This window comes from Nannospalax galili, unplaced genomic scaffold (assembly GCF_000622305.1).
Source record: "Nannospalax galili isolate Female #2095 unplaced genomic scaffold, S.galili_v1.0 scaffold238, whole genome shotgun sequence".
Taxonomy (NCBI): domain Eukaryota; kingdom Metazoa; phylum Chordata; class Mammalia; order Rodentia; family Spalacidae; genus Nannospalax; species Nannospalax galili.
Window position 1 is genome coordinate 1849724 of NW_008341888.1, and position 22243 is coordinate 1871966.

Below are 22243 nucleotides of genomic sequence, written 5' to 3' on the forward strand. Positions count from 1 at the left end.
GAGATTTTTTTTGAGACTATTATGAAAGGGTGTGTTTCCATGTACTCTTTCTCTGACTGCTTGTTATTGGTATATAGAAAGGCTACAGATTTCTGTAGATTAATTTTGTAGCCTGCCACGTTACTGAAATTGTTAATCATTTCTAGAAATTTTCTAGTGGAATTTTTGGTGTCTCTTAGATATGATATCATATCTTCTGCAAAAAGGGATAATTTGATCTTTTCTTTTCCAATTACTCCTTTAATTTCCTCTTGTCTTACTGCTTGCAAGAATTTCAAGCACTATGTTAAAAAGGAGTGGAGATAATGGACAGCCTTGTCTAGTTCCTGATTTGAATGGGAATGCTTCCAGTTTTTTTCCATTTAGAATGATGTTGGCTGTGCGTTTGTTGCATATGGCTTTAATTATGTTGAGGTATGTTCCCTGCAGTCCAATTCATCCTAGGACTTTGAACATAAATGCATGTTGAATTTTGCAAAGGCCTTCTCTGCATCTATTGAGAAGACCATGTTGTTCTTGTCTTTGAGTCCATTTGTATTGAACCATCCCTGCATCTCTGGAATAAAGCCGACTTGATCATGATAGATGATCTTTTTTATGTGTGTCTGTATGTGGTTTGCAAGTATCTTGTTGAGAATTTTTGCATCTATGTTCATTAAGGATATGCGTCTATAATTTTTGTTTTTGGTTGTATCTTTACCTGGCTTTGGTATTAGAGTGATACTGGCTTCATAGAAGGAATTTGGGAGTTCTCCCTCTGTTTCTGTCATTTTGAATAAGTAGTATTGGTTGGTGGTCTTTAAATGCTGCAAATCCATCTGGTGCTGGGCTTTTTTTAGTTGGGAGGTTTTGTATTACTGTTTCAATTTCCTTATGCATTATTGGGCTGTTTAAGTCCTTGATCTCTTCTTGGTTAAGTTTTGGTGTTCCCATGCTTGTAGATACCCATCCATTTCTTTTAGGTTTTCAAATTTAGTAGTGTATAGGTTTTTAAAGTATTCCTTTATGATGTTCTGGATCTTTTGGGTGTCTGTTGGAATGTTTCCCCTTTCATCTCTGATTTTGTTGATGTGGAGGTGCTCTTTCTTTCTTTTGGTTAACTGCGCTCAGGGTCTATCAATCTTGTTTATCTTTTCAAAGAACCAGCTCTTGGATTCATTGATTTTTTTTTTTTCGTATTGTTTTCTTTGTTTCTATTTCATTAATTTCTGCTCTGATTTTTGTTATTTATTCTCATCTGCTGGGTTTGGGTTTCATTTGTTGTTGCTTTTCAAGTGTCTTGAGTTGTAATGTTAAGTCATTTATTTGTGTTCTTTCTGATTTTTTAATGTAGGAACTTAAAGCTATAAACTTTCCTCTAAGGATTTCTTTCAACTTTGTCCCAGAGGTTTTATTGTGTTGTACTGTCCATTTAGTTCCAGGAATACTTCTATGTTTTACTTAATTTCTTCTTTGACCCATTCATCATTCGGAAGTGTGTTGTTTAGTCGTCTTGTGTTCCTGTAGTTACTAGGGTTTCTTCCAATGTTGATACTAAGGTTCATTGCATTGTAGTCTGAGGGAATGCATGGAATTATTTCTGTCTTTTTGTATTTGTTGAGCCTTGTTTTGTGCCCCAGTGTGTGGTTGGCTTTGGAAAAGGTTTCCTGGGGTACTGAATAGAAAGTACATTCTTTGGTGATTGGGTGGAATATTTGGTAGATGTCTGTTAGGCCCATTTGATGTATGGTATTGTTTAATTCAGATGTCTCTCAGTTAATTCTCTGTCCTGTTGACCTATTTAATGGAGACAATGGGGTATTGAAGTCCCCTACTATTAATGAGTTGTGATTAATCTGGGTCTTAAAGTCCTGTGGTACTGTTTTTATGAAGTTGGGTGCACCAGAGTTTGGTGAATATATGTTCATGATTGTAGTATCTTTTTGGTCGATTGTTACTTTGATCAGAATGAATTGGCCTTCTTTATCTCTTCTGAGTAGTTTTAGTTTGAAGTTTGCTTTGTCAGATATTAGAATTGCAACTCCTGCTTTTTTCTTAGTACCATTTGTTTGAAATATTTTTTTCCATCCTTTCACCTTAAGGTAGTGCCTGTCCTTGAAAGTGAGATGAGTTTCTTGCAGACAACAAAAAGATGGGTTTTGTTTCTTAATCTGTTCAACTAGTCTGTGGCTTTTGACTGGTGAGTTCAGTCCATTGATATTTAAAGTTATTAATGAAAGATGTGTATTGATTCCTGTCGTTTTGATTTCTGTTCACATTGTTGGTATAGCTGTGCGTTTCCACAGTCATACCTTCATTAAGTTTCTTTCTCTTACCCCTTGGGTATCAGGCATTCCTTCCTTTAGCTCTCCGTATTGCTTCAAGAACTCTCTGAAGGGCTGGTTTTGTGGACATGACTTCTTTCAGCCTATTTATGTCATGGAAGATTTTTTTCTTTCCCCTTCAACTATAATAGACATTTTGTCTGGGTATGGTAATCTGGGTTGGCATCTGTGGTCATTTCAAACTGGGAATACTTTGGTCCAGACTCTTATGGCTTTCATAGTTTGCACTGAAAAGTCAGCTGTAATCCTAATGGGTTTTCCTTTATATGTGATTTGTTTCTCTTTTGCAGCGTTTCTTTCTTATGTACATTTAGTGTTTTATACTATGATGTGCTGTGGAGAGTTTCTTTTCAGGTCCTGTCTATTTGGTGTTCTGTGTGCTTCTTGTATTTATATGGGCCTGTCTTTCTTTAATTTTGGGAAATTTTCTTCTACAATCTTGTTGAAGTTCTGGTTCATACCATTATCCTGAGATTCTTCTCCTTCCTCTATGCCTATGATCCATAAGTTTGGTCTTTTTATGGTGTCACACAATTCCTGCATATTCCATTCTTGTGTTTTCTTGAATTTTTCATGATCTTTGCTTGAGTGGTCTAATTCATCCACTTTATCTTCCAGTCCTGATATTCTGTTTTCCATTTCAGTCATCCTAGTGGTGAGGCTTTCTCCTGTTGTTTCTAATTGGCTTTTTGAGTGTTTCACTTACTTCTGCATTTCAGCCTGAGTATTCTTCAGTATTCTTAACTCTTCTGAATTCATTCAGCAGTTTATCCCTATCTTCTTTCAGTTTTTTGATTCCTTTGTTTGTATGTTCTTTAAATTCACTAAATTATTTTATCATGTTTATAATTGTTATTTTGAATTGTAGTTTCTGGTTCTTGTGTGAGACTCAAGCCTTCCTTTGTTGAGTTTAGGTCTCCCTCTTATTGTAAACTTTATGTGCCTTTGTGGTTTACTTGTTGGGCATGCAAAGCTGGTTGGTCTAGGCCTCAGGTTTTCTCTTTTGATTTTATATTGGAGTGGCCAAATTGGTTTTGTCCTGCTGCTCAGGAGTTCTCACAGAGGTCCATGTCGGATGAGGATCAGATGCTCTCAGGCTTGCTCCTAAGATCTGGATCCATATAGTCAGCAGGCACAGTACAATTTGGGAGGATTGGTAGGTAGAGGTTGGATTCAGCCCTCTCAGGCAGTCAGGGAAGTAGGTTGGTCTCAGGACCCCAGAGGAAGCAGGGAAGGAGGATGGTCTCAGAAATCCAGGTTGGGGGTGTGGGATAGCCAGGGATGACAGCTGGTCTCAGGTATGTAATAGCATGTTGGGGGAGGGAACAGACCCCGAGGGCTCCAGGGGACTAGATGGAGGAATTGGTTTGGTCTTGGTGCAGAGGATCAGGAAGCAGTGGGGAGACTGGACCAAGAGGGCTGTCCAGAGGTCTGGGGTGCTAAGAGAAGAAATGGCCCAGTGCCCACCCCTGAAGTAGATGGGGTGGGAGAGCCGGGAGGGTGAACGAGGTTGTGGGAGTCAAGGTGCAGTGGGCATGGTCGAATTTACCCTGGAAAGATGCTGGACTCAGGAAGTTGGGGGCTGTGTTGGTCAGGGAAGAGGGCCTGTCTCAGGCATGCACAGGGGAGGTGGGGGAGAGAACAGGCTCTGAGGGCTCCAAGCAACCAGACCAAGGTATTGGGTTGGTCTGGGTGCAAAGGATCAGGAAGTAGTGGGGAGCCTGGGCCAAGAAGGTAGTCCAGAGGTCTGGGGTGCCAAGAGAAGAAATGTGCCTGTGCCTGTGGTAGCAGGAGAGAAGGGGTGGCGGAGCTGGGAGGGTGAACTAGGCTGTGGCATCAAGGTGCAGTGGGCGTGCCCAAACTTACCCAGGAAAGATGCTGGCCCTAGGAAGCTGGGGCTGGGCCAGCCAGCGATGCGAAGGCGAGGTAGGGGAAGGAACAGGCCCAGAGGGCTCCCAGGGACTAGATCCAGGAATTGGGTTGGTCTGGGTGCAAAGGATCAGGAAGCAGTGGGGAGTCTGGGCCAAGGGAGCAGTCCAGAGGTCTGGGGTGCCAAGAGAAAAAAATAGGCCAATACCCACGACAGAAGAGATGGGGTACGGGTGTATGTTTTTTAGGTAGGATCTCGTGTATCCTAGTCTGGCCTCGGACTCCCTCTGTAGCTGATGATGACCATGAAGTTCTGACCTATCTGCCTCCACCTCCCCAACTCTTAGGGATTACAAAATGTGCAATGGAATAATAACAAGACGTCTCTAAATAAATGAACTACAAATAAAATAAGCAAGTAAAAGCAAAATTTAAAAATATCATGGCTGGTTATGTAGTTTAGTTGGTAGAGTGCTTGCCTAGCATGCACGAAGCCCTGGGTTTGATGGGTCTGAAACTGGAATCAACCCAAATGTCCTGTAACATGTGAACGGTATACTAATTTCAGTATGGGTATTGACCCAAATAAAAACATGCCTAGATCTCATGGACATTGTGCCAAATGGGATAAAAACCCCCACCAATCTTTTATTTTATAGTTCTTTTCGTATAGCTTTCTCTTTCTTTTTGAGTCAGGGTCTCGTGTGTCCCAGACTGGCCAAGAACACACTGTACATAGCAAGGATGATCTTGAAGTTCTGGGATTGCAGGTGTGCCCCACCACACCACTGTTGGAGGTGTTGGGGATTGAACCCAAGGTTTTGTGCATGCTAGGAATTGACTCTGCCATCTGAGCTATATCCCCAGTGCCTCATAGCATTCTTGATGTGACAAAATTACATAGCTGGAGAACAAATCAGTGGTTGCCAAGGTTTAGGGTTAGAGTGAATGGTAAATAATAATGCAAAGAAGGTATGTAATTTTTTTCTTTTGTAACAATGAAACAATTCTGTATCCTGCATATGACAATGCTGACATGGTTCTACTTTTTTAAAAATAAAATTTCAGAGAAATATACACCAAACAAAAACTAGCGAAATCCAAAAGTGCTCCATACTTCAATTTATACCATCAGTTTCCTGGTTTTGAAATGTACGGTAGATATGTTAGTTATACCATTGAAGGAAACCCTGTAAAAGATAATATACAAAGGAACTCTCTTTACTACTTTATTACTGTTGTAAATTTGTGTGAAATTTAATAAGCTACTGTTTGTTGTTTTGTTATGGGAATGGAATCTCACTGTTGCCTAGGCTGTTTCTCAAACTCCTGGGCTAAAATGCAGTGTATTTTCTGAACTCCTGATTTTCACAAAACTAATTTAGGACTAAAAAAGTTATATCAAGCCGGGCGTGGTGGTGCACACCTTTAATCCCAGCACTTGGGAGGGAGAGGCAGATGGATACCTGTGAGTTCAAGAACAACCTTGTCTACATGCCGAGTTCCAGACCAGCTGGGGCTACAGGAAGACCCTGCCTCAAAAAGTTATATCAAAACTAAGCATTTCATTTTTTTTATTTTCAGAGGGCGATTGTTTATCATTTCCACCAAAGCAGGATCTCTTGGGATTAATCTGGTAGCTGCTAATCGAGTGATTATATTTGATGCTTCTTGGAATCCATCTTATGACATCCAGAGCATATTCAGAGTTTATCGCTTTGGACAAACTAAGCCTGTTTATGTATATAGGTTCTTAGCTCAGGTAGGTTTATAATTTATAATTTCTTTTTCATATTGAAAAGTGGGATGAAACAAATAATATTCTAGAGGTGCAGAACATGTATAGATGAGACCAATAAATTTTAGGTGTGTAGGGTATAGATATATTACAGAGAGACAAAGTTGAAAATATTTTCCATATAAAGCAGAAGTCAAGTTTGGCCTCATAATTTTCTATTTTGCAACTTCTGTAATGTCATCTTTTCAGATTGAGATTGTTTTATGTGATGAGGAAAGTTAAACATTTCTGCTGTATTTACTTAGCATGCATCAAAAGACCAATCACTAAAATTAATTTGCTTATAGAAGAAAGGTCATTGTTTTCCCAGTGGCCATCAGTAATCTTTTAATTTGAAAATGTGAGTAAATAAAAAGAAAATTTGAATTCTTAATAGTAACCTAAAATCATTATAAAAGACTGATGCTTTTTAGATAAGACTATTAATGTAATTTCCTTTAAATATAAACCCAGGTATTAAAAGATAGACAGAAGCCAGCTGTGTTGGCATACAGCTGTAATCTCAGCATAAAGGTGGTGGAGGCAGGAGGATGGTGAATTCAGGGGTAGCCTGGGATACATAGATTCCTGTCTAAAAACAAAACCAAAATCAGCCACCCCCAACTCAAATGTAAGAAAAATAAACAAAATCAAAGAAGTAATGAATTTGATATTTCATATTAGTTTTCTGTACTGAAACATAGAAAGTAACATTTAATATAAAGGCAGTTTTGTGGTTGTTAGCTTATTATATTACACTAAGAAGGAATTCAATCACTCTCTTGCATTCTAATTTTATTTCCCACCTACTTTCTTTTTTTTTTCTACCTACTTGCTTATTTCATGTACCCTTTATTTTGATATACTCTTGTGTCTGTCTGCTCTCTAACTTTCATCAAGTACAGAAATACCTAAAGCAGCACACAGATGCATTTTGGTCACATAATTTAGGATATAATTTTCTTAATGTGTCATGGTAAATTTTCCTGAGCACGTGAAATCTTTCATGAATGATGTAACATTGGTAGTGATTCTTCATGGAAATATATTAACATGAAATTAAGTTTCATGTTGATAATTTTACCTACTTGTATATTGTTCCTTTTTTTTTTATGAAGGGAACCATGGAAGATAAGATTTATGATCGTCAGGTAACTAAGCAGTCACTGTCTTTTCGAGTTGTTGATCAACAGCAAGTTGAGCGTCATTTTACCATGAATGAGCTTACTGAGCTTTATACCTTTGAGCCAGACTTGTTAGATGACCCTAATTCAGAAAAGAAGAAGAAAAGGGATACCCCTATGTTGCCGAAGGTAAGTATATTTAGAGCATTTGCCTAACCACAAAATGAAATGGACAAAGGAATTTTTCACTACTACAGTGAAAGTGAGGCATCTGATTAAGACTGTACCTCACAAATTTTCAGAGACTAAATTTGTTATTTAATAAACTTTGCCTAAGTAATTATAAATGAAAGCATGCTTGATTGCTTCTCCATATAGCACCACGAAAAGATAGTATTTCTGAAATACATGTTTTATACCAAATATAATTTCCACCATCTAGAAAGAAATCACAGTAGGAACCTGAAAGGAAATAATTAAGATTTTTTTTAATAAACTTCCAGTTGAGGTCATGGATAATTTAACTAATTCAACTAATAAGTAAACTATCTCTTCCTTAGCATTCTTTTCTGTCGTAGAGCAATTAAGAACCAGCAAGTGCTCAATAGGTATATGAAAAGGTGCCCATCATCACTAGTCATTGGCGAGCTGCAAATCAAAACCATGATGAGATACTACCTCATATCTGTTAGGATGGCTGTTAATCAAAGAAACAAAAGATACTAAGTGTTGGATCTGGTGAGGATGTGGTAAAAGGGAACCTTTGTATACTTTCTGTGAGAGTATAAATTAGTGTAGCCACAACTGAAAACAGTATGAAGGTTCTTCAGAAATGAAAAATAGAGCTGCTGTTGAACCAGAAATTTCACTTCTAGGTATGTATCCAAAGGAATTGAAATCGGCATCTTAAGATATCAAAACTCCTGTATTTGCATTTATTGTAGCATTATTCACAACAGCTAAGACAAAAAAGTAACCAAGATGTTCATCAGCAGTTGAGTGGGTAAAAAAAATACAATGGAGTATTATCCAGCCTAAAAAAAAAAAAAACAAAAAACCAGGAAATCCTACTGTTTGCAACAATATAAAGGGAATTATGCAAAGTGAAACAAGCCAGACGTGAGATAATCCTACTTTTATGAGGAATCTAAAATAGTCTGTCTCATAGACTCAAAGACTAAATAAGTGGTGGTTGCAAGGGACTGGAAGATGTGGAAATAGGGAGGTATTGGTCAAAAGAGAAAGTTTCAGTTAGGCAAGATAGACTGTTCTAGAGATATATCATCATGTCTGCTTTAAAAAATACTTACAGATCTTTAGTGTTGTTATCACAAAAAGTTAACAGTAGATGGGGTGAAGCTTTTCGGGGTGATGGATGGACATGGTTGTGGCATGGATTCTGGTGAAACTTGAATGGATGTGTACGTGTCTACAAACATTGAGAAAATATATTAACTGTACAGCTTTTTGTATGTCAAAAGAAATTATGGAGATATAGTTGTAAACTGCAAAGAATTTTTACTTAAAGTCTATGAGTACTTAAAAATGTTCACATATTACCTTAGCTGATCAGTGATAGAACTTTGCCATTTAGTGATGTAGTGAATTAGCACTGTAATTCACATTTCTTTACTGTAACTTTATACTGTTTATGCACTGTCACATTGCCTACAAGACACAAATAATGTTTTATTCATCTATTTAAAAAGCATCACCAACTGGGTGTGGTGGCACTAAACTGTAATCTCAGCACTAGGGAGGCAGAGAAATGGGAAGATGGAACATTTAAGATCACCCTGGGCTACATAGTGAGTTCTAGACCACCCTGTCTCACTCCTACCCGCCCCCTCCACAAAAAATCAGTTAAGTAAAATATTATCTGACTTGGGAAAGAGCCCTTAAAGGTAATGTAGTGGTGCCCTTTTGTTTTGAGGGAAACTGGGTCAGAGCTTATAAAAGCTAAAGTCATCACTTTTAGCCATATCTGTTTTCTGGCATGTCACTCTTGGATAAGAAAATGCTATTTAGAAGTAATATATCATGTGAAGACATTAGGTAAAATGGAGACTATGCTTTTCTTTTATGTAATTTAATATGCTAGTACATAGCAGTTTCACCCTTTAGAGAATTGGGAAAGCGGCTGCCTGGTACCATGTCACTACACCAAAGTCACTTCAGTAACTTGTATATTAGTCCTTCATATAATTGGACACATTTAATTAAAGCAAATAGAATTAAAAAGGAGTGTTTGGGGTTTTTTTTGGTCTTTTTGAGACAGGGTCTCCCTGCAGCCCCAGCTGTTCTGGAACTCACTATGTAGACCAGGCTGGCCTTGAACTCACAGAGATCCACCTGCCTCTGGAGTGCTAGGATTAAAGGCATGTGCCACCATGCCCGCCTTAGAAAGGAATGTTTATATAAACAGTAATTCTCTAATGCTAGCATAACATTTTGGATGGAAACATATATATATAATTTGTTTTGGAGACAGGGTCTCTATGTCCATGCTGGCCTCAAACTTGCTCTACTCCTACCTTAGCCTCCTGAGTGCTGTAATGACAGGGATTTACATTTTTTTGTTGTTGTTTGTATATATAAGAAAATTTTCTAATGAGTGAAACTTGAATTTAAAGTTAACTGACAGAGCATTTGGGAAAGAGTTTTTTGTTATTTTGGGTTTTCTTTTTCTAATTTACTCAAAATTCTTCAGTTTTTACAAAACTAACATGGTAGAGAAGGGAAGGAGGTAGGCAGCCACAGGGCTGGGCAGGGAAGACAGGCTAGGGTTCTGTCCCCACTTGTGACTGGTTCTCTGCCACACTGTTCTGCTGGTCCTTTATCTCTTTGTCGATGGAGTGGTCTCCTTGTCCACCTGGGCCTGCTTTCTTCCTCAGCCAGCCTCTCAAACATGTTGGCGTAGAGCTTCTTCTTGCAGGCAATCTGCTTGCGAGTCCACTGCCAGGATGCAATAGCCAGCTGGGTCTTGTGGCTTTGTTTTTGGGATAGAGCTGCAGGACCTTCTGGATGTCAGTCTTTGCCAGGTCAGTCATTCACAGCCAGGTGGGCCTCTCCCAGATGGAAGAGGCCCTTCTCATTGTTGCTGTCCAGTCCAGGGCCTTATTACAGCTTTCAGTGGCAGCTGAGAAGGCCTGCAGTTTAGGTGACGCATGGCCAGATTGAGATGTGAGGCCACTCCAAAGAGTATGGACCTTTTGCATTTCCTCACTGGAAAACTAGACTCCAGCCAAGACATGATCTTCTTGCACTGCAGTAGAGCTTGCTTGTACTTGCCTTCCTTGAAGTATACAGTGCCCCTCTCTTTCGCTGTGGCACTTTGTTCCAGCTTCTCCTCAGAATTCATCTCCCCAGACTCCTTTCTCAAAACTCTTTAGATGTACTTCATTTCTCAGGTTAGCATGTGGTGGGATGCAGAACTTCTCCTTCCCAGTGCTGTCAAAAGCATAGCTGGGTTTGAGGTATACAATGGAATGTTCTCATTTCTCCATGTGCTGAATGTCTGACTCTAGTCCACAGGGCAGATCGAGACTTTCCCCTTCACCAATCTCAAAGCGGAGCCCCTGCTGGACAAAGAGCAGATCCTTATAGTACCCTTCCAGTGCCACTTCTACTATAGCACCCTCATTGGGCCTGGCATAGCCTTCACCCCTAGTCCATATTCTGCAGATAATTCCACCATCTTCATCTTCTGTCAGATCTTCTCCCTTAAACTCAAACAATTCCACTTCAAACACAAGGGTAGTGTTGGTGTGTGTGGGGGGAGGTCTTTGGAGGGCTGCCTGATGAACCGTAGGCATATTCTGGCTTACAGGTGATATGGCACACTTCCCCCACCTTCACATGGTTGCCACAGCAATATCCCAAGTCAAAAGAGAATTTGTCCTTGCAGTCCAGACTGGAGTCAAACTTTGTGCCGTCTAATAGCCAGCCAGTGTAGTGTACAAAGACTCGGTCCCCAATCATGGGTGTCTCTGTGCCTGTACCCTCTCTCTTGATGACCTTGAACACGCCCTTGTCCTGCCTGGGGCAAGTCTGAGTTACATGAGACTGTCTAAAAGTGGGCACGGGGCGGAGGCGTGAGTTGCTGGATATGGGGTCTGCCTACCCCTGGTAATACCAGCTACAAAGATCATGAGTTTGAGGCCTGCATGGGCTACACATTGAGACCCTGTTTCAAAAACAAAGAGAAAGTGAAAAGAGGACACTACTTTGAATTTATTTTTTTATTATATGGTGAACTTCTGGTTACAGGAAATTTGTTTAATTGCTGATGTTGAGAGGTAGACTATGAGGATATGCCAAGAAGAAAAAGACTTTGTCTCGGCTTTGAAGATTTCAGCATTGGATAGGGAAGCAATGCTGTTGAATAGTTACACGTTGTCTGGAAAGAAACCATCTGTATTATAATTGAAGCTTTGAATGGTCAAAGTTTATCAAGGTTCTTACAGAATTTTAAAAAAAATATTTGTTGCATTTTGTTCTTTAGCCCTTTGCCGAAGAACAAAAAAGGGAAAAGACTGCTGTGTTAACACAGGCATTTCAAGTCTCTCACAGTTCGTCAGTAAAGAAAAATGATGGGTCACTTATTGATTTCTAACAGGATTTCATTCTCTAGGATAACCAGTTTGTTAAGATTCTCTCTCTCAGTCCAGCAGCAACTGAAAAGCCAGTAGTGCTGTTTGCATCTTTAAGATGATACATCCAGGCCTGGTGGTGCAAGCCTGGAATTCCAGCTATTCGGGAGGTTGAGACACAAGGCTCAATTTAGTGAGACTTTACCTCAAATAAAGAGAAAGTAAAAAGAAGGGCTGGGGATGTAGCTCAGTGTTCTAGTTCTTGCCTACTATACACAAGGCCCTAGGTTCAATCTCCCAGTGCCACATAAAAAAATACATGAGGGAAGTCAAGGCCCAGAGAGATTATGTAACTTACGAAGGTTTAAACAGGTAATTTTTTTTGAAACTGGCCCTCAGATCTGGGCTACTGAGTGTAAAAGCATATAGTTTTATTTTGTTTTTTCTCTTATTCTGTGCTGGGGATTGAACCCCATGCATGGCCTTATGTATACTAGACAACCACTCTACCATTTTGCTAGCCCTTAAGCCTGAGAGTTTGTACTCATGACATTATACTTTATTGCCCCCACCCAAAAAAAGATTAAAAACTTCTTTCCAAGTTTAGTAAACAAGGCAGAGAACCCCTGTGATTCCAAGAATTCAATGATCTTTTTAGGATTATTTTAAATAAATACAGATTTTAAAATTTAGAATGCCTTCACAGTCAATAATTTTGTGTGATAAAATTAAGATTGTGTAATATAGTTATATTTAGCTTATAGCTTGTGAAGTCTGAATTCCTCACATTTATATAAAGCTTTAAGGTTTACAAAGGCTTGTTTCGTACTTACTAATTATCTCAGGAAACTGAGGTTTAGAGAGTTTGTGATTACCCAAGGGTATGTGGCCAACAAGTGTTAGAGCTAAAACTTGAACCTGGTAGTTTTCAAATTTTGTTTGCTGCTCTAAGAAATCCACATGGAGGTGGCTCAGGGCTGGAACTGTGTGACTAAATGAGAACAGAGAGGCCAAAACAACAGGAACTCAAACTCCCAGGCCCCTTTTAGTTAGAGCCCCTCTGCTTTTATATACTTTTATGTATTGGGCTTCAACATAAGCCTGCACTCTCTTTTAATCTTACCTAAAATTAATACAATAAATGTTCTGGGTTATGTAATAGAAATCAATACAAGGACACAGACTACACAATTCTTGTTTGGAATAGTTGAGGATGAGGACTTGCTAATAAGAAGGCTTGAAGAGGGGCCAGAGAGATGACTCAGTGGTTAACAGTGCTGACTTGCTCTTGCTGAGGACCCTGGTTTGGTTCCCAGCAACCACATGGGGGCTAACAACCTTCCATAACTACAGTTCCAGGGGACGTGATGCCCTCTTCTGACCTCTGCAGGCATTGCACAACATGGGTTCGGTTACATTCACTCAGGAATGCAGTCATACACATAAAATAAAATAATAAAATATTTTTTAAAAAGAAGGCTTGAAGAGATGTTGAAAATATGAGTAGCTGTTTGTATTGCTGGGAGAAAATGGAGCAGGAAAAAAGAAATATGTATAAAATGGCATAAGTTGGAGGGGTCATACCAGTGCTTGTTCTTACACAGCCAGGATCCTCTGCCTAAGGAATGGGGCCACCCACAGTTGGCAGGTCATCCCACTTCAATTGACCTGATGACTCTAACTCATCACAGACATGCCCAGAGGCCCATCTCCCAGATAATTCCTGTGTCTTGTCTAGGTAGCACTAACTACCACATCTTTTAAGTCATATTGGATCAAGGCCCAATCTACTCCTTACAATATAGCCTCATCTTAACTAATTACATCTATAAAGCCTCTATTTCCAAATATGACCACCTTCTGAAGTTCCCTGAAGGACATGAATGGTGGGGGAAGGTGTTATACTGGCAGTGAAGAGGAAGGTGTGGGAAGAGAAGAAAAGAAATACAGAAAAGGTAGATGGGAATCAGATCATAGAACTTAAAGAGTTTACATACTGTGTTATGCTGTGGAATCTATTGAAGAATTGCAAACAAAAAACTATATTTTTCATCTTAGAAAAATCATTTTGGATATAAACAAGGGATAAATTGGAGAAACTAAAATGGATGTTAAAACAGTTGTTAGGATGCTATTAATATGATGTAGGCAAGAGAGGTAATGACAGGTCTGAGGAAGGAGTTAACAGTCAGGAGAGGCTACAGTGTAGTTAAGAAATGTTAAATTTGTTCTTTAGGTTTATATTTAAAAGATAAACGTATTTTGCCAATACTTTGATTTATTTTAACTTTTGTAGTGAAACACTTCTCATCATTTGAACCTGTTCTTATTAAAGATGTATCAAAGGTAGTTCCCATTATATTGTAATTGCTGACATATTCCCTTTTATCCATACTTTTAAGACTATTACAAATGATATATCTTCATTCTTTTCCCCAATTGATGTTAATATAAATAGTGATTAAGTTACATGCTTAACTTAATTCTTCATGAATGTATTTATTTTTAATTTGTTTGATATAATTACATCTTTCTTACTCATTACGTCCTCTTTATTATACAATTCTTGTTTTTCATTTCTATTCTTGTTTTTTTAAATATTTTATTATTTTAATTTTTTATGTTTATGAGTGTATTCTTTTTTTAAGACAGGATCTTACTATGTAGCCTTGGCTGGCCTGGAACTCGGTATGTAGACCAGGTTGACTTGCAACCCAGAGATTCACCTGCCTCTACCTCCCAGAGTGTTAGGATTAAAGACGTGCGCCACCATGCCCAGCCCTTTTGTTTTTATTTTATTTTTATTTTTATTTTTATTTTTTGTCTTTTTGAGACAGGGTCTTCCTGTAGCCCAGCTGTCCTGGAACTCACTATGTAGACCAGGCTAGCCTTGAACTCACAAAGATCTGCCTGCCTTTATTCAGGGTCATGCTATGTACTTTAGACTGACCTCAAACTCATTATAGAGCCTATACTGTCTGTCTTTTGATGTAGCAGCCCTCCTGCCTCGGCCTTCTGAGCACTGGGATTACAAGGCATGAATCAGTACACCAGCTTCTGTCTCTTTAATTTTTCATGTAATGCTCCTCAGCCATTTTGAACCTTCAGCAAACTTACAAATTGCTCAAAAGATAGGGTTGGTGATAGATTCTTAACTATTTGTTTTTTAAATATTAATATATAACTTATTAGCATATGTAAATTTTGTTTGGAAAAGTTCTTTTTCTAGTAATAAACTTTATAAAATCTTGGCATGATGGTGTTTCATAATACACTTAAGTAGGAGTTTTGTTCTTCTTAAGTACAGTGCACACAGCCTAAGCTCTGTACCCTTTATTAAGAAAACAAAAGCCCGTAAGCTGGCATAGAACGGTTTCTGCACTTCCTTTTCCAGCACTGCATCATTTATGTCTCTTTAAATGTGGACTGCATGTTGGTAATTATAGGGAGGACAAAATGGGGATTTAAGCTAAAGTACCCTAAGTGAGGCTTTAGGTTGGCTTTATCCACCCTGATTTTGTCTACAATTTTCTCTCCTTGTCTTTAGTCCTTTATTCAAGCTTTAATACCTCAAAGCATAGTTTACTGAACAGAGATGTGATTGTACAGTTTTATTAGCCAGCAGATGGTAATATGAGGTTTTGCCTTTATTGTTCTTAACACTAGATTGAAATGTATGCCATTAAAATAATTTTATGTAAAGCATGAGCTAACTAATCAACCTATTTCAGGAACTTTCTTTGAACTTGCATATATTTACTTTGAGACTAAAGATTCTAAAGGGCTTATTTAATTGTAGTAACCTATGACACAAACCACATGGTGGCACATGAGCCCAATTTTTGCTGGCGTATTCTTCTAAGAAGCCTCGCTTATAATTGAAATATGAGGTTTAATGCTATTGTCTGTTTATCTGTCTCTTATTGCAAGTTTTTATTTAATAAATAAACTCTAGTAGTATTCACATATTTATATTTACTAGTATGAAAATGCTTATTACTTACCTGAATAAGAATAGATCCCAAGAAAATACAAGATCAAGAAAAAGTATTTTAATTCTACCAAAGATTATTGAAGTCTCTTATTTGGTGTTTGTTGGGGTGGGTGGTTAATGCTGGGTAGAAAGAACAATTGGTTTAGGTCTTGTCCTTAGTCTAGGTAATCTGTCAAGTACCCATTTGTAGGTATAATCTTTTTTTCTTTAATTATCTTTCTTATTTATTTATTTAGTATGAGAAGGCACCACAGCGTGTGAGTGAAAGTTAGCACAACTTGAGGGAGTCAGTTCTCTCTACCATGTGGGGGTTCCTACAAGAATTGTATGCAAGCCAACAGGCTTGGTGGCAGGTATTGTTACCCACTGAGCCATCTCGCTAGTTATTTTTTGCTTGTTTTGAGACAGGGTCTCACCCTGTAGTCAAGACTGGCTTGGAATTCATTGTGCAGCCTAGGTTGGCATCAGATTCACAACAGTCCTCCTGTGTCAACCTCTACAGTGCCGAGATTGCAGGCATGAACCACTACACCTGCTCTTGTAGAATTATCTTAAGCAAGCCACATAAACTTTGTACGCTTCACTGTCCTCAGGACGTCAACAGTACCTACCTCACAGAGATGACCTTGATGTAGTATACTGTCTCACACATGTAAGTGCTCCATGTTAGCTGCTAACAGGTTTCTTTCCATAATTGTTATCATATTGACATTTTGCTAAGTTCATTTCTCTAAAAGCAATATGGACTTAAATTTTCAAAAGTTTAGAAGAATCATATGAAATCTAGATCCTTATAAATTTAAGCTGGACACATGATAGATCTATGGCATGAAAACATTTATGGATCAAAGGAAATAATTGTAGCTAGGCTGTAGAACAAACCAGTATTTCAAGCTCGAGCATCCCTAGAGATTAATTGTATCAGTTGGCAATATAATAATATTAATTACTAAATCTTAATTGCTTCCAGTGAAGCTAGCATTCAGTTATCTAAGAATGAGTATCCTTTCCAGTAGCCAAGGGATTTCTTTTCCCCTTTCTTAAATAATATAGGCAATGTTAGAAGAATTCTCTTAGCCACATGATGCTTCTGTAGTTAGTTTTTAAAATGAAAAAGTACTTCTGGTACCTGTCCACAAACTATACAATACATACTTGGTATTGGGATGGCTGTGAAAAAAAAGTTTCCTTCCTTCCTTCCTTCCTTCCTTCCTTCCTTCCTTCCTTCCTTCCTTCCTTCCTTCCTTCCTCCCTCCCTCCCTCCCTCCCTATTTATTTTCGTATTGTGTGTATGAGTATCTGCCTGCATGTATGTAAGTGAAGCACATTTATGCAATGCCCACACAGGCCAGAAGAAGGCATTGGATCCCCTGGAACTAGATTTAAGGACAGTTGTTAGCCACCATATAGGTGCTGGGAATTGATCCTGGGTCCCCCTGCAAGACCAGCCAGTGCTCTTACCCACTGAGCCTCTCTTCAGCCCCCTATGCTTTATTTGTAGTGTTAGTTTGTGTCTTGTTTGATTCTATCACCTTGAAACACAAAAAAACTAAGAAGCCAAGGTCACCAAGTCTTTCTTTAGGCTGTAGAGACCATGGTGCCACTGATAACCTCCAGATAGCAGACTCCCAAACTGTGCCAAGCTGCCTTCAAAATTATTGCCAGTGGAGATAACATCATATATAATGTACCTGTGCTGGCATTGTTGAGGGTAGTGTGCAAGATTCTGTTGGAGAAGGATTGGAATGGACTGAAGAAATTGTTTTCTTTTGTAGAGTTTGAGACACTACAAATGCTACTTGCTAGACATAGTGGCACATGCTTGTAATTCCAACTGCTCAGGAGTCTGAGGCAGGAGGATGACAAGTTCAAGTCCTGTCTGGGTTACAGAGAGAGTTCAAGGCCAGCACAGCAACTTAGTGAGAGTCTGTTACAAGTGAAGAGAGCTAAGAATGTAGTTCAGTGGTAGGTAGAGTACTTGAACAGCATGTTAGCATGTGCGAGGCCTTAGTTTCAATCCCCAGTGCTGCAGTACTGCTAATATGTGCGTGTGTGTGTGTGTGTGTGTGTGTGTGTGTGTATGCATGCATGTAAAATTACACATATTCAACAAGTAAACACAAAATATAGTACTTGAGGGGCTGGAGAGATGGCTCAGCCATTAAAAGAGTACTGCCTGCTCTTGTAGAGGACCCAGGTTCGATTCCCAGCACCCACGTGGTGGCTAACAACCATCTGTAACTCTAGTTCCAGGGGATCTGATGCCTTCTGACCTGCATGGGCATTGTACAACATGGGTGTACTTATACACATACAGGCAATACACTCATACACATAAAATAATTATATATATATATATAATAATAATACACACACACACTATTTGAAAGGTTTATCTACCATGGCCTCAAAATGGTCAGCTTGTAATTTTAGGGCAAGTATTTATTATCCATGCATGCCTGTAAACTTTGCATTTGGGAGGCTGACACAGGTGAATCATGAGTTCAGGACCAGCCTGGGACTGCAGAGTGATAACTTGTCTCAAAACAAAAAGGTAAATTGATAATCTCTCCCTCCCCCTCCCTCTCCTTCTCTCTCTCTCTCCCCCTCTCCCTTTCCCTTCCTCCCTTTTTCCTTTCTCCTCTTTCTTCTCTCCTCTCTCTCCCTATGGATTGAACCCAGGGCACTGTATCCTAAAACTATATCCCCAGTCCGAGGCATTCTCCTTTTTAGAACTCTGTGCTTTCTTTTTTTTCTTTTTAGATTTATTTACTTTTGTTTTAAGTGTATAAGTGTTTGCTTGTGTGCATGTATGTGCTTGATGCCTGCAGAGACCAGAAAAGAGCATCAGAGACCCTGGAACTGGAGTCAGTTTATCTTTCATGTTGAACTTACTGGTCTTTAGCTCTAAGTATAACACAGTGGTTAAGAACAAAGACCTTATGGCAATACTACCTCAGTTTGAATCTTCTTCCTAGTCAAGGTATTTAGTATCTCTGTGTCTCAAGTAGCTCTGAACTTAGGCTCACTGTTTTTTTTTTTTCCAAGATCTTGCATGCTACCTTTTTATTTTTAAAATATAATATTTTTATTCTTTGAGAATTTCATACATTCACACCATGTATTTTGACCATATCCATCAACATTCTTCTCCCTAACTCTTGCCAGATCCATCCCTCACCCCGTACCATTTTATTTTTATGTTTGTTCCCATTCTGAGACTGCTAATATTCTGAATTCTTGCTCTTTTCCATTCATTTTACTTATTTACTTTTCTGGCGCTGGGGATTAAGCTCAGGGCATCATGCTTGCTAAGTGTGTATTCTACCACTGAGGTATATGCCCTTCCCTCTTTCCTTACAGCTGCTATATATTTTAGCTTTACTTTGGCATTCCTGTTTCTTTATATTTTTCTGCTGTCTTCTGGAAGAGGGCTTCATTCTGATACAATTCACTAAAGTTATTCCTTAACTGTACCCCCCTGTTGTTTATCATATCTATTGATACTTTATTCAGCTATTAGTTTTTAATCTCTAATATTAATTTTGACTGTTTAAAATAATTTAAATTTTGTATTGGTAGAGTTTTCAGTAACACTGCTTCATGCAGCAGATGATATCACTTATCACTCTGGAGATGTTTGTGTCTGGAATTCATGTTGCTTTTCTCCATATATATTTCATTTTATTATTTTTATTTTATGTGTATGAGTGTATTGCCTGCATCTGTGTAAGCGTACCCATGTCATGCAGTGCCCACAGAAGTCAGAAGAAGGTATCAAATCCCCTGGAACTGGAGTTATGAACAGTTAGTTGCCACATGGGTGCTGGGATCCGGATCCAAGTCCTCTGCAAGAGCAGCCAGTGCTCTTTAACTGCTGAGCCATCTCTCCAGAGAGGGAGTCCGTAGCCCATGCTAGTGTGATCTACAATATAGGGATGATAATAATGTTTCTTAGAGTTATAAAATTTAATTCAGATATTCCCTGTGAAGCTTTTAGAATAGTACTGCTAAAATACAGGGCAAGGGATAAGTGTACTGACCCTCTGTTATAGAGTTCAAGCTATTCCAGTATTCTGTTTCACCATCTCATGTTTTGTCTCCTTTACTGTGAGGAATGTGAAAAACTTGCGTGACTTTTGAGAATTTTTCCTTTCTGAAAATTTTCAGACGGAAAACAAACAAACAAACAAAAACAATGCTCATATACTGATCAAGCAGCACCCATCAACTCCAGTTTGTGCTGCCCATACTCTCCTGGGTGTGGTGTCTTCTACTGAAGCCTAGTTAGCCTACCAGGAGCCACACCCTTGAAGACAACTGACTCTCCCTCTCCCAGAAGCCAACCAACTGTCAATAGTTCCATAGTTAAAAAGTAAAAGATTTTGGAGATGTATAAAGAGATTAGTGGGGCTGGAGAAATGACTTATTGGTTAGGAGCACTGGCTGGTCTTACAGAGGACCCTGGTTCCGTTCCCAGCACCCCACATGACAGCTAACAACTGTTTGTAACTCCAGGGGATCCGACACCCTCTTCTGGCCTCCAAGGGCATTGCATACATGTGGTGCACTTTGTGCAGGCAAAATACTCATACACTTAATAAATAAAAGTAGATTACTACATTTTCAAAACATAATAAGACAAGTCTGAAGATAAAGGAGTAACACCTATTGAGTGCTTCTATGAACCCTTTAATGTATGAGTTTGGGTTAGGGGTGTAGCTCTGTGGTATGTACACTTACCATGCAAAAGACCCTGCATTCAACCTAGCACCAAAGATAATTTAAAATACATTATGTATTTGAAGTGCCCTTGTGAATTATAGGTGGTATTATGTTTTGTCTTAAGGGACCACCGAACTATTAAGGAACAAAGTTAATTTTCAGAAAGAGAAGTTGCAAAAAAGGCCCTTTTTCTTTTCATAACCATTTGCATTGTTAACAGATTTCCTCTCTATGCCTCAGTCTCTCATAAAATGAGAATAATACATTCACTTACTTCTAAAGTTCCATATAGTTCCAGCATTTTTTATTCTCATGTATATAAATTGCTCAGGCTTTCTCATTCTTTTCATTTCCAATTAGGGATGTCTATTAAGCATCAGCTAAGTTTCTTATCTTTTTGGTTGTGAGCCTGAGCCTTTAATGGCTGTGTCATCTCTCCAGTTCATTGGCTAAGTTTCTTAATTTTTTGATGAAAAATTATGTATATATGCACGTTCTTAAGACAGATAGTGACTTACTGATTTTTTTTTTAGCATCCATATCTAGGATTTTCTTGGAAAGGGTGTTAAAAATTAGAGAAAGTGATAATACTAGCAGAGTTTTCCTAGTAGCTTACCAAGAGAAGAAGATACTTTGGTGAAGAAAGTGATTGTTCCTCAGATATTACTAATTGGTAAGATAAGATCTAGTCTGAGAACTCACCATTACATATATGAACACAACCATCATGAGTAAACCAGGTGCTGAGCCAGGCTCTTTGTGTATGGTGTTAATCTTCACTATAATCTGACAAAGTAGATACGATCTAGGCCTACTTTACACACCTGGCAACTGAGGCTGACGAGAAGCAACTTGCTCAGAGACATAGAACTATTTTTTTAATATTTTTTATTTATTATGTTTATTTTATGTGTATGCATGTACTGCCTGTGTGTAGGTAAGTGCACCTGTGTCGTGCAATGCCTGCAGAGGACAGAAGAGGCTGTTGGATCCCCTGGAACTGGAGTTATAGACAGTTGTTAGCTGCCATGTGGGTGCTGGGACTTGAACCCAGGTCTTCTGCAAGAACAGTAGTGTTCTTAACCTGAGCCATCTCTCCAGCCCTAACATAGAACTATTACGGGTTAGAAAAAAAGGATTTAAATCCACTTGTCACTCTAGATCTGCACTGTCCAGTGCAAGACTCATTAGCTACATGTGAAGATTTGTATTAAAATTTAAAAACTCAGTTCTTCAAAATCACTGCCTTTCTAATTATGTGTGTGTGAACTTGTGCATATTCCATTTAATTCCTGCCAGAACTTCCATCTGAAAATGAAAAGACTAACACAGGTATTCTTTTATGAAATAAGTTGATTCCACAATATTATATTGGCACTAATTTTGAGCCGTCAAATCACAAAGTAGCCCATTAATGAGAAAAGCCTAGGAAGCAAGGGTGTTTTCCTTTCTCATTCATGGGGATTCAGGACCTAACACATTGTTGGCTCCTTAAGGTCAGTCCTTCATTAATATACAGATTTAGATGCTACAGTTTTTGTATATTAATAGAGGTGTTACTCTTGGTTACTTTAGCTAATTCAAATCCAAATCTTTTAATACTGTAGAGGAGGACCAGTGACTGGGAGCTGAAGTTACGAGGCTTAAGGGGAATTACTAGATTCAATCACTAGATTGCATAGCCAAGCTTTTGTATTGGGCTTATTATTTTGAACCCTTAAAAGAATACAAATTGTTGGGGGCTGGAGCGATGGCTCAGTGGTTAAGAGCACTGACTGCTCTTGCAGAGGACCCGGGTTCGATTCCAAGCACCCACATGGCGGCTACGAACTGTCCTT

At 38.8% G+C, this 22243-nt stretch overlaps 1 protein-coding gene and 1 pseudogene across 5 annotated transcripts in view; one reads left to right on the plus strand and one right to left on the minus strand.

Annotated features, from left to right (window-relative positions):
* Atrx (ATRX chromatin remodeler) overlaps nt 1–22243 on the plus strand; it is a 187526-nt gene that overhangs the window by 151905 nt on the left and 13378 nt on the right. For all 5 annotated transcript variants that reach the window (XM_008837667.3, XM_008837668.3, XM_008837670.3 and 2 more), the window contains 2 exons: nt 5778–5955; nt 7089–7283. In XM_008837667.3, the coding sequence (XP_008835889.1) occupies nt 5778–5955; nt 7089–7283 (373 nt within the window). The remainder of the gene's footprint in view (nt 1–5777; nt 5956–7088; nt 7284–22243) is intronic.
* On the minus strand, nt 9875–16332 carry LOC103737846 (annotated as a pseudogene).